Source organism: Capra hircus, chromosome 20 (genome assembly GCF_001704415.2).
Source record: "Capra hircus breed San Clemente chromosome 20, ASM170441v1, whole genome shotgun sequence".
In the NCBI taxonomy this organism is placed as follows: domain Eukaryota; kingdom Metazoa; phylum Chordata; class Mammalia; order Artiodactyla; family Bovidae; genus Capra; species Capra hircus.
The window spans coordinates 37534192-37547401 of NC_030827.1; the positions used below are offsets into that span (position 1 = coordinate 37534192).

At 42.1% G+C, this 13210-nt stretch overlaps 1 protein-coding gene across 2 annotated transcripts in view; it reads right to left on the reverse strand.

The window, feature by feature from the left end:
* SLC1A3 (solute carrier family 1 member 3) overlaps positions 3118-13210 on the reverse strand; it is an 80658-nt gene continuing 70565 nt past the window's right edge. The window contains exons 4-8 of one of the 2 annotated variants that reach the window (XM_018065700.1): positions 12301-12593; positions 8896-9129; positions 8096-8290; positions 7061-7195; positions 3118-5414 (exon numbers count right to left, since the gene is read on the reverse strand). In XM_018065700.1, the coding sequence (XP_017921189.1) occupies positions 5210-5414; positions 7061-7195; positions 8096-8290; positions 8896-9129; positions 12301-12593 (1062 nt within the window). In that variant the 3' untranslated portion in view covers positions 3118-5209. The remainder of the gene's footprint in view (positions 5415-7060; positions 7196-8095; positions 8291-8895; positions 9130-12300; positions 12594-13210) is intronic. The other variant, XM_005694788.3, reaches the window with a different exon arrangement.

Below are 13210 nucleotides of genomic sequence, written 5' to 3' on the forward strand. Positions count from 1 at the left end.
AAGAGAAGGAAAGGGGGAAAAATGAAAAGAGAAGAAAAACAGATGTGAGTCTAAAATATTTCAAGCATGGATAACTGAAACACTATTTAATTTATTTAAGACCATGCAGTGATTTACAAGCACATAATAAGTGATGAAGTCCCCAAAGTAAATAAATAAGAAGAAATGTCCCAGATTTGGGCTGCCTTTCACACATGTTTTTGTCTACAAAGAGAAATTAAAAATTAGGATAATTATTTTAACAATCACACGAACTCTGTCACCTATAATATCATTTCACTGAAGCAAGCATAGTCTTGAATTATTCATTTCACTTGTATGTAGGGTAGCCAAGTTAACAAAAAATACAGGTTGCCCTTATATTTTGGGACACACTTACACCAGATCATTATTTGCTATTTAATACTCAAACTAAAACATTATTTGTTAGTATTCAGATTTATCTGCTCTCTTGTATTTTATCTAACAATCCTACTTGAATGTGTATGTTCAATAAAATGAGACTGTTTCCAAGCTGAAGGTTGGGACACTGGTTTTGCAGGGATAAAGAGGGAAGTTTTGCAGGCATAAAGGAAGATGAGCTGAAAAAAAAAAAAAAATTCCCATGCCACTTTCTGAGTACCTGTTTTGTGCTTAGGAAACATAAGTGATAGGATGTGAAGATAATAATCTAGAACAAGGTGGTACCAAAAAAGGAAGTGGGAGGAGAGAAAGGCAGGTCCAACAGGGAGACTAAACAGAGAATATCCAGAAAGGAAGAGGCTCCTGGGAGAGAGGACTGGAGAAGTAGGATGACCAGAGGGAAAAGGGAAGTGGGGCGGGGCAGAATTTTAAACCCCTTGATGGCTTTCACATATTGATCTTCCCCCTGCATTGCAGACCTTGGAATTTCATATCGAGCTAATTCAAGCGAGTTCTCCAAGAGGAAGTGCAGTTCCTTCCTGCGAAGAGCTCCGGGCTCCCCCCGGTGGCTATTATGGGTATCGCTCCCCCAGACCCTGCTTCATTTATCCCCGAGTTTTTCAATGTCCCGCTTTCTCTCTTAGAACTCGGCCTTCCTCGAACTTAGCTTTCTCGGCTCTTGCTTCTCGGCTTTTTCTGACGGTTTATTCATTCGGAGTCTGCTTTCGGCTTGACGCCTACCAACGGCTCTGGGCCCCGGTACAGGCCACACAGAGCTGGTCATTGTTGCCCCAGTTCTGGGACCACCCGGGTGGGAGAAGGGGCAGCGCGCCGCCGCGGAGGCCGGGTGACTGACAGCAGCCTCGGGTCAAGGGCCTCGCGGGCCACCCGGAAGGAGCGCGCCTGCCCCCTCCACGCCCCGCTTTGCCCCTTCCAGCGCGAAATGAACCCTTCCTTTCAAACCACGCAATTAACAGCAGTAAAATCTCTATTTTCAACACTCTGTATATGAATAAAGACTTACCAAAAAAAGAAAAAGAAGGGATTTTACTGGGAACGTGAGATTTTTCAGCCTAGGAGAGAAAAATCCTGCTTGGAGAGGGGCAGTGGTGTTGAAGGGGTAAATCTGGGAAGCACGAATAGACGCTCAACTTCTCACAGTGCTGGATGGTAAGAAAAAATTGTTAGGAGTGTGTTTACTCATCAGAAACATTAAAAAAAAAAAGTTGTGAATCTGAAAATTTTCCAAAGTTCCATTTGTGAACAGGTCTGTGACACAGAGGGATCTATGCCGGCTTCCCCATCCCCGCCGTAGGCGCACACCGACAGGGCTGCCATGTCCCTCCACCCTAATGGCATCTCCAGGTCTCCCACAGGCCGATGACCAGCTTCAGGCGTGGCTGTGGAGGTTGGGGGCGGAGGCAAAATCCAGCTTGGACTTCGACGGGAAGGAAACTGGTGACTGCAGGAAGAAGCACTTCCTAGGGGGGAATTTTTTGTGGCACTTTCCTGATTGCTTCTTTATCCAGAGAGTCCCATAGATGCGGATTCCCTTAGGGTGGCCAGAGCTGGTTTGATTCCCTCAGGCTGTGGGCATTTCCCCACCCAACCATTCAAATATCATAGATGCCTTGTAAAAAGACTGGTCAAACAGTGATTTGTAAATGTTTCGGTCAAAAGACCCTTTAGAGAAATTGATGGAAATTAAAGATTGCTCCCATGCAGAAAGGCAAATGCCCAGGACTTTTCCTACAATTTCAAGGGCTGTATGAGCTCGCTGGTCTTCACATGGATGATCTAGGACAGTGGTCCCTAACCTCTCAGGAACCAGGGCTAGGGTTTCGCGGAAGACAGCTTTTCCACGGATAGGGTGGTGGTGGTGGGATGGTTTGGGATGATTTAAGCGCGTTGCATTTGCTGTGCACTTTATTTCTAATCTGATGCTGCTGCTGATCTGACAGGAGATACCGTTACTGTGGCCCAGAGGTTGGGGACCCCTGATCTAGGGGTTTTGCGGACCATACTTAAGAGACCCTCCTCTAGGTGGCTGCCACCTGCTAAAGAGGGTTAGATTAGAAGGTCTCCAGACACAACTTTAATCTGGGCATTCCATGGTACTGCCTTTCAGTTCTTTATTAAAAAGCATGACGGAAAAAAAAAAAAAGGCAGTTACTCATAATTCATACTTTATGAATAGAACGGTTCACTGGCACATTGGCTGTTTCTGAAATATCCTTTGAGATCTTATTCAGCTCTTTTCACAAATGGCAGCAGTCATCACATAGATAAATCTACCTAATTTGAAGGTCAGACAGGAAATTACTTTTTTTTGGAAGAACCACTGGTGGCATTGCACTTTTCTAATTAATCCCAACATGGAAATGATTCACTCTATTGCAGAAATCTGAATCTGAAATGAACAAGTAAATGCAGGCTGTTAAAGCAAAACGCTTCCCTCACCTCCTCCTGTTTCCAGCTTCAGTTTTAGGAGTTGGGCAGGAAGAGTATGTCCTTTCTCATTTTCTTCTGTTTGGGTTCCCTAGCTGGGCCTTCCAAGATTTTACCTAGTAAAATCTAAAAAAAGAAAAAAAAGCAAACAAACCAAAAAACTGCAAGGCATCCTTCCCAGCATTATCCTGACCTCACTGAAATACTTCCTTGAATGAAAAGTTTATTTTCCTTCAGGGAGAAGAATAATAACAACATGCAAAGATATCATGTAAAACTAATTTTTTTCTTTATTGAAAATACATCTACAAAGTAACGCTTCTCAGTCCACACTGGGTACAAGTGATATGCAGAGCCTGTGATGGGCTGGCGAGAGGGTCATCTCAGAGGATCTGCTTTCCGTAAGAGATGGTTAGTATTAAAAAAGATCACACTGTGTAACAGAGTTAATTTGACATGATTAATTTTTGCTCTACTGGTGTCAGGACAGCCATGGATAATACATTAAGTTTTGTAGTGTATTTCCCAAATAGAGTCTTGACATTAAACAGTTATTCCACCACAGCCTAATGTTACCTTTTGTACACATGTAATGCTTGTGATCTATAGAAAAATATCTCTAATTGTGTATCAGAGGATGTATGTCTAGATTTCAATCTGTTAGCATAATTAAGTCCATTCTTCACCATTTTCAGTCAGAAACTCAAACACAGTTGGTATTGTCTGACAGCTCCCACTTCACATCTTTGACTGCATATTCCTTACAGGGTAAAAAAAAAAAAAAAAAAATCTCCTCTAAACCTGGTAGCTGCCTTGCCTGAAACTAATGCCCCAAAGTCTTTTTTTTTTCCTCTTGGAACCATGCTGACATGGCTTCATACCGATTCATCTTCTAACATTTCTCTCATGGACACAAATACAATCAAATCAAACACCACTCCAGCTTAAGATTTTTGTTCCAACACAAAGAAATATCTTGTTTTACTCATTCTGAGAACTTTTGATGAGTCAAAAACCTTTTCAAATAAGAGACCACCCACCTGACTCTGGGACCTCTAGTAGAGACAGAGCTCATTCATTTGACTTGTTTAAAATAATATAAGAAGTGACCTTATATTTTAATCTGCAGACTTCCTTAGGGAATGATTTTTGAACTGAAGAGAAAACATTTCAGGTGTTTTTTTTTTTTAAAAAAACACCTTTTCCTTAAAGATGACTTATAATCTTGGTGTTTTAAAATCCTCTGTTTATAATGTCAACCATGCTCCATTCTTTCCTGGCTGGCTCTTTAGTGTTCCAAAGTAAGACGGGTAAGCACCCTTGCTAATTGATAGTCTTACTTTTTATTTTCTAAAAGTCTATGGTCAGTTGAGGAGTGGTGGGAGACATCCTTCCCAGAAGAGTTCCTTAAATTTGGGAAGAAAGAAAGGAATACGTCCCCTCTTGGGAAGAACTAAGCAGAGTTTCATGAACAACTCCACTCCTGGAATGCCTCCAGTCTGGTGACGTGTAACCGACATTTTGGATACAGGACCTCGTAAACCACACCGCCATCCCCCTACTATTTAGAAACGTTCATTCGCAATGAATGTCTGCTTTGAAAGTCCCATGCTCCGTGGAATGATCCTTGCTACAGAACATTCTGAGGGGAACTGGAGATGTTCTTTCATGGTGCCACCTGATGTTTGGACTGGAATCAATCATAAAGGCATCTAAGGAACTTGCTCATTTTATAGATGGGAACACTGAGGCCTAGAGATAAGACTTCATAACTTCCCATGGCCACATGGACATTTCTCTATACATGCCTCCTTACAGCTGTGCTAGGTGTGTATTAATACTGCTACTAATAAAATAAGGACACAAATCATAAGAGAAAGGGGGGAAAAAAACAACCCTCTTAATATCCAACTAATAACCCATTGCTGATCAATTTGTTTTGTTTTGATCCTAAAACTGAATTGTATTCTGAAGGATTTTTCCATTCTGAATGTTGATTTAAAAACCATGATTTCAGCCGAGTATTTGAGTCTTTAAATTATAAGATCTATCACATTTACAGGATTGTATGCCACAGAAACTTGTAAGATCTGATCAGGACTATTTTTGATCTCAGGACCTTATTAGATAAGACTAACACAAAATGACTTAAAAATTTCAAGGGTGGGATGAAAACTATACATTTTGGCCACTGCAGAATCCTCCCTTGATTTTGGATGAATAGGTCCCAATCCTGTCAGGGCAGGGAGGAGAAGGGAGGGAAGGGGCTTACTGGCGAGAATGAGTTGTAATGAGATGGAAACATTGAATAATGGTTTTCAAACACCTGGAGCTCAAGGAAGTATTTCTTTGTGTTAGTCTACATCTTGGTCTCACTGTCCATGGATTTTTCAATTTCGCTTTCCTGGGAAATCAGCTGATATGGTTTCTTCATTTCATTCTCTTCAATCACTGAGTTACCCATTTCGACGTCCCGGTTCTTCAGTTCGTGTCGTGACAAGTGTTCAACAATGCCGGCTCCCAGAGAGTCTCCCAACACGTTGGTGGTGGTGCGAAGGCGGTCCCTGGGGAAGAGCACGGAGGAGTGAAAAGCGAGGCTCCAGTAAACGTCAAGAGGTTTCAGCTCATGTTCTGAACTAGCCAGCTAAGTCACTGGGGGCATCTCTTAAGTTCTGCTTCCCTGTCTCCTTCTATTTAAAATTAATCTCTGGTTCTCTTTCCTTCCTTTTACCAGAAGGTCTCAAATTGAACTCTAGAGACCCCTGGGGGTCCCTAAGGCAAAAACAATTTTCATAATAATGCCAAGATATTATTTGGCCCTTTCTGTCTCACTTTCTCATGAATGTCTACCTAGTGGAGTTTCTAGAATACTACAACATAACACAAAATATAACAAAAGAGATTGAAGGCAGAAGCAGTTAGTCTTGTATTAAACTAGATTTTAAGGAGATTTTCAAAGATGTAAAATGGTGTCATTCTTTTCCCTAAATTTTTGGTTTGGAAGATGGTATTTTTTCAGAAAAACATTATATATGTTAACATGTAATGAATTTATTATTGTAATCTTTAAAAGTATTTAACATTTAAAAAATGCCCAAGTTTTTCTAACATGATGGATATTGATAGATATGACCCATACAGATAAAAAAGTTTTGGGAGTCCTCAAATTTTTAAATGTAAAGGGGTTGAGACTAAAACCTTTGAGAACCACTGGTTTACGCTATAAAAGTCTTCACATCAATCGAGTAGGACTGTGGGGCAGATAGTGGGCCGAATGCTTCCTACGTACCACTGTATTTAATCCTCATTAGCACCACTGAAGACATTCCTGTCTTCATTTTACAGAGGAGGAAACTAGGGTGGCTGGGTAACCTCCCAGGATCATACAGGGGCAGGGCACAAGCGCAGATCCAAGTGACTGTGGATCTCATGCTTCCGTTAATCACCCCCCCTCCCCCACCTTATAGTGCCTTGAGCACACTGAGCTTCTGAGGTCATTGGATCTAGCTCACAGCGTCTATGTAGACTCTAGCATCTACTGCGGACTTCTAGGCTTTCAACCTGGGCATCCTGGGGAGAGATTCTGTAAGTGGAAGGGAAAGAAGAGGAGTGGAACGTGTCGGTCGGAAGGGTGAGGGGAAAAGGGCAGAGGGATGGGCCCTGGAGGTTAGGGTCTAGGGTACTGTTCTTGGAATTTTCCCCAGAGCCAAAAATCAATTCCACTTAATGACGCCAGCTCTCTTTCCATTGTCTTTGGGGACGCCCCGCTCCCTGCGGGGATCAGATGGGAACATCTGCCCTGTATTACGCCATTGGAATGGGAAGCACAAGGAGAAAGTCTGAGCCAGCCTGGGAGGCCCACACTTCTGTCCCGGCCGCCATGGGGACGTGTTGTGCAATTCAGAACTGACTTCGCTGATTTATGTTGACTTTGCAGACAGTGGGTTTCCCAATCCCCAAATGGCTTTATGGAGTGAGAAGTGTAACAGCCAGATGTGCCCTGTGGGCTGATAAGGGGGTGAGTGTGCGTCGAGTCTGGGACTCAGGCTCCGGATAGCTGCCGGGATCAGGCAGGGAGCACAATAATTACAAGCCAAGCTGAGCCTCTTCCTGGAGCCCTTTGGCAGGGGTGCCAGGCTGCCTGGCGTCCTAAGATGACAGAGGGGCCCCCACGACGGCAAGCCGGATGATGCAGTCCGAGTGTACTCACAGGAACCAGTCCACTGCAATGATGAGTGTGATGTCGTCGGTGGGCAGGCCCACAGATGTCAGCACGATGACCATGGTGACCAGGCCTGCCTGAGGAATCCCAGCTGCCCCGATACTGGCAGCCGTGGCTGTGATGCTGTTAGAGGAAGTCCCCAAACAGAAAACCTTTGTTTAAATCTCCCCAAATAGAGAGCAGACCCTATAAAACATGCACAGTGGTGCTGTCTGACTTGCCAAATTAAGGACACACTTTAGAAAAATGTAAATGAGATTGTTAAAAAAAAACCCCACTGAGTTAATAAGCATATTAACTAATACTTATCAAATGCCTATTATGTGCCTCCTGATATGTGAAGCATGGCTTACCTCATTTGCTTCTTGCAACAACCCTTCGAGAGTTGGCCCTACTATTACAGCCTTTTCTAAATAAAGAACCTGTACCTAGATATTGGGTTGGCCAAAAAGTTCTTTTGGCCTTTCCCCTATGATGTTATAGAATACTGCCTCATGTACCTGAAAGTATTCTGTAAGGTCTAAAATACTGTATAGTTACAATAACAACTTATTTCTAATAATTCCTCTATCCAAGCAGAGGATTGTAAGGGATACTGAACTTGTATGGCTACTGTGGTCAGGAAAAAAAAATCAAATTTATGAATTCAAAAGCAAAATGATTTATGAACAAAGTTCTGTAGCACTATCAATATTTTTTACAGAGGTGATGTGAATTTCATTTGTAAGGCACATAACCCGTCTGGAACTCAGTTTGTTAAATATCTATTTGATAGGCTTATGTGACAATGTGAAAATGTTTTATGAGTAGATATAAAGTGGTATTCATAAAGTAATAAGTCTGTGGAAGAGACTGTTCATGGTTCCCTTACATTGTCCCCCTTGTATAGTACCAAGTGTTCTATAGAGTAAGGGACCAGAGCTTGTGTCATCCTGGGTGTTACCCTCATCCGGGTGGCCCTGATCACTAGCTCATCACTTAAAGGCATTCTTAAGGAAATGTCATGTAGAATATTCCTTGTACCTGATTGTAATAATCTGTCCAAAGTTCAGTTCTAAGTTGTTAACTTGAGCAATGAAAATGGCAGCCAAGGCCTCATAGAGGGCGGTCCCATCCATGTTGATGGTGGCCCCTACCGGGAGCACGAATCTGGTAACGCGTTTGTCCACGCCATTGTTCTCTTCCAGGCACTTGAAGGTGATGGGTAGGGTGGCGGAGCTGAGCACAGTAAAACGGGACATGTCAGTTGACCATCCTGACATGTGAAGCATGGCTTACCTCATTTGCTTCTTGCAACGACCCTTAGGGAGTTGGTCCCACTGTTGTGCCTGTCTGTTTTAGTACTTTGGACACAGAGTTCCTTCCTCTCCCATATTCTAAATTAAAGGGAACCAAGTCAGCACTACTATAAATAGGGGAGCAGGATTAGGAACAGTGGGTCCCTTCACTGCATCATTTGACAGCTCTTCTGCTTCTAGGTTCCTCCATGAGGCATCGCTTGTGATTACTCTCCAACTCCCGCAAGAAGAGCCTGTGCCGACGCTCTGCCATCTCAGGTAAATGGCAACTGGACAAGGGAGATGAGAGTGGGCAGGAAAGGATAGTTGATTTCTATCTTTCCCCGAAAAGTGTGTATATATCCAGCCATTCCCTAAATCCCAAATCAGTCTGATTAGCATCAGAGTCAAAAAAGTCAATTCATGCGTCTAGACATTTAAAACCTGGAAAAAAATGTACCCTGCCACTCCAATCTGAAGGTTCTGGTTCAAAGTAAGGTTTGAAATATATTTTCTGATAGGAATAAGCCATGGATATATCTATACCTGGAGGAAGTTCCCAGAGCCGTGATGAGCGCTTGCAGCAACCCTCCGATAAAAACCCAGGGGTTTTTCCGAGTTACCAGGAAGTAGAGGAGGGGTAGGACGATGACGGCATGGATGAGCAAGCCCACGATGACTGTCACTGTGTACATGGCCAGCTGTCCCCCGATCACTCCCATGTCTTCCATCTCAACAATTTTCCCTGCAATCAGGAAGAGTATGCCCAGAGGGGCGTACCTATGTAGAAGCAACACACGCACAGTTGGAAGTCTGATTTCCAACAAACTATTCCACAGAAATTACCAAGTGATAAGAAAAAGTAATTGAGAGTTGGTGTCCAAACTTTTCTGCCCAGGATACTATGAGGGCTTGCAGAAATTATGAACTTCCTTCTTTCCTTTTTTAAAATATACATTTAAATATAAACAGTACTTTAGGCTTTCCTCTCACTCAGAATTTCTTTAGGTCACAGTTTTTTTTTTTTTCTTCTTCTCCAAAGCCAAGAAAAACGGTAGGTTCAGAGGTTTTGTTACTTACCTCTTTTTTCCCCTAAATACCTCAGTCGCTTTGGGAGTCCTCAGATGCCATCCACTCTCCGAGCACTCCCTACCACCTCCTGTTCCCCTGCTAAATACCCTGAACAGTCAGAATCTACTGAACCAATTTCCAGACTTCTGGGCAGGGCAGAGGGGGTAGCATTTTCCTCATCAGAGACTGATTCTCAAGTTAAAGCAAGATGTATACCATGCCATTTCAGTGTTTTAGATTTGCAGTCAACTCTCTTTATCAAGGACCACTTTTATCGGTTTTTCCTATATTACAGCCTTGTTATAATATTACATACATGGTATTTATTTATTTTTTACTTAAATAAATGTACTATAAGAGGAAATTATATGTTATAGTGCAAATGAAAAACTAACACCATTTGTGATGAGTAGAAGCCAATGGTAAAATAAATTCACAGCTATCAAAGTTAACAACATGCATGTATGTACCTCCACAATCAGGTTATAAGTGCTCTAGTTAAGCAATTATTGTCCACAGGCTGCTACTGCTATTTGCAATCCTTCTTCTAGGTCTTGCTCTACATCTGAGCAAGAATTAACATTGGAGACATGAAATGGATTGTATACACCGAATCAAGGCTGTGCTGCCTGGCTTTCAACTCTCTTTGTCCGACACATGCTGTAAACTACAACCCAACTCCTATTAGCATAAACACAGAAGTCGATCACCCTTCAGGAGAAGGGTCTGTTGGGGACTGTGGAGGACTTCTTTCATATTGAAAAATACAATAGTTCTTTTAAAAGCCCTTTAAAAACACAGGCCAGAAAAGTATAAGAGTACCTGTTTTCAGAAATGTAATAACTCAATGTTGAATGTGCAGGCGAAATGTACAGCTAGAAAAGCTACATGTGAGGTTCATTCAGCAGCCTTTGAATAGACTTCTTTCATAAAAGAGGTGAAAGGTAGAGGCATTTTAATAATATGAAGATAAATGTCCACTTTCAGCCCTGCCAAGGTTTCCAAGGAGGGCCCCCAGCATTTCAACGGGGATGCCTGTGGAGACCGCACTCTGATCATCTTTGTGTTTCTGACTTCATATCCATCTTGTACAAACTCCTGAAAAATGGATTCTCTGGGATTCGGTGGCAATAAAACCTAAGGATATTTTTAATCACGTTGGTGAGTGCTTTTCTTAGAAATGGATGCCTTCCTGCCTCAGGTGCCAAGAGGGAGTCTGGATTTAAAATAAAGGATAAAAGGAAAGCAACCCGCACAGGAGGTTTAAACCGATCACTGGGTTCTTCCCTGCTGGGGAGAGTTTACTTTTCCAAGGTCAATGTTCCTCTGTGGATTTAGTCTTTTCCTTTGTTTCCCGCTCTCAGCTTTCTTTGAAGGAAGTTTTGTTACAAATTGTGGCTTGGCTTTCTATAACACTTCCCATGAGTCCCTCACACTAGCTGCAGAAGGGCCATTTACACTTCCTTCTTAGGACTGAAGTGGAGGAGAGGAGAGCTCAGTTTTTCTGATGGTTCAGGGGCCTCGGCCTTTGCTTTTCCCTCCCCTGGGAATGTGATTCTCACCACTTTGTATAGCTAGCTTCTCCTGGTCATTCAGAGCTCAGCAGAAAATGTCATCCATCTTTTCAGAGGCCTTTCTGTCCCAACCAAGGCAAATTTTAAGCCTCCTCCTCAGTTATTTTTTTTTTATCATACCACATGATATTATATAAAATAAAATCTCATGTTTTATTTTATTTTCTCTCCATAGCACTTGTGACTCTAAGCATATGGTTGATTTGTTTAAGAATATAAGATCTGAACAAATTCCTACTGTATAGCTCAGGAAAGTATATGAAATATTTTATAATAAACTATAATGGAAAAGAATAAAAAAAAATGTAAGACCTAGGACATCTTTGTTTTCCTCAGTGCTATATCCATAGTGCCTGGCATTAAATGCTTGGTATACATCACTTCATGGGAAATAGATGGGGAAACAGTTTATTTTTTTGGGCTCCAAAATCACTGCAGATGGTGACTGCAGTCATTAAATTAAAAGACACTTACTCCTTGGAAGAAAAGTTATGACCAACCTAGATAGCATATTCAAAAGCAGGTCCATCTAGTCAAGGCTATGGTTTTTCCAGTGGTCATGTATGGATGTGAGAGTTGGACTGTGAAGGAAGCTGAGCGCAGAAGAATTGATGCTTTTGAACTGTGGTGTTGGAGAAGACTCTTGAGAGTCCCTTGGACTGCAAGGAAATCCAACCAGTCCATTCTAAAGGAGATCAGCCCTGGGTGTTCTTTGGAAGGAATGATGCTGAAGCTGAAACTCTAGTACTTTGGCCACCTCATGTGAAGACTTGACTCATTGGAAAAGACTCTGTTGCTGGGAGGGATTGGGGGCAGGAGGAAAAGGGGACGACAGAGGATGAGATGGCTGGATGGCATCACCAACTCGATGGACGTGAGTTTGAGTGAACTCCGGGAGTTGGTGATGGACAGGGAGGCCTGGTGTGCTGCAACTCACGGGGTCGCAAAGAGTCGGAAACAACTGAGTGATTGAACTGAACTGAACTGATAGAGGAGATAATAAAAAAGTATGTATTGAATGAATAGCTAATTCGTTATAAAGAAGGAATGAGCAATGGGATGCCATCAGTACTGGAATAGAGGAGTTGACATCTTTCAAAACCAAGGAAGCAAACTAATGAAAAGAGGTTCACAGATATGTTCAAGGCTACTGTCAGCCCAGAAAGTCACTGATTTTCTTATGCTTACCCGGATGAAATCTTTGCAATTGGCCATTCTGCCTGGTGGCATCTTCCTCAGAACAGAACACAAGTTGATGGCAATAAGCATCTTCTATAGAGCATACAGAGCAAATGGAAATACATACCACATGATCACTGCTACCAATCTCATGATGGCTTCGTTGAGAGAATCAAAGAACTCTCGCAGGGCCTGGCCCTGCTCCTTCATGTTTCCAATCACAAATCCGAAGCACATGGAGAAGACAACTAGTCCCAGGGCATTGACCCCGTTCACAGACCCTGGGACTGGGACTAACTCTTCTGTGATCCTCGTCAGAGTCTCCATGGCTTCTGAAACATTGTTTATCACGGCGCCCATGAGTGTTTCATTGGGCTGGATGGGCACTTTAAAGCTCCTCTTCTCATAGTTGGTTTTAAACTTAAACAGAAAAGACACAATAGTGATGAAAGATGATTTTTCTTTTCTTCTTTGTACTTTCTGCTCACGTTTTCTGTAATGATATACATTACCCTGAACTGAGAGAACTGTGTTATAGAAAGTATCTATCTATATCTATCATCTATCTAATCTGTGACAAACCTCTACTACTTCCTCAGTACAGTCACACACACACACACACACACACACACTTAAATATACAGCAAATCATAACAGGAAAGAGGTTGAAGATGTTGGAGTAAACATATGCATGTTTCTGAAACCCTAATAAAATGACTATAATAGGCTTTTTAAAAATTAAAAGATCTTCACAACAATCCCTGTATCCTCTATGGGTTCATGTTATGTGCTCACTGGCAAATCACCTAACCTCCCTTTGCTCATATCCCATAGCTGCAAAACAGGGGTCACTGGGCTGACTCCACCTCACAGGGTTGTTGTAATGATCATATTAAACAATATATGAGATCATCTGATAAATTTTAAAACACAGATTTTAATGTTGGCTAATGATACTCACAAATAAAGCTCTTCTGGAACTAGACTTAGTTGGAGATTTTGGTGAATATTATGGATTTTAATATCCCTAAACAACA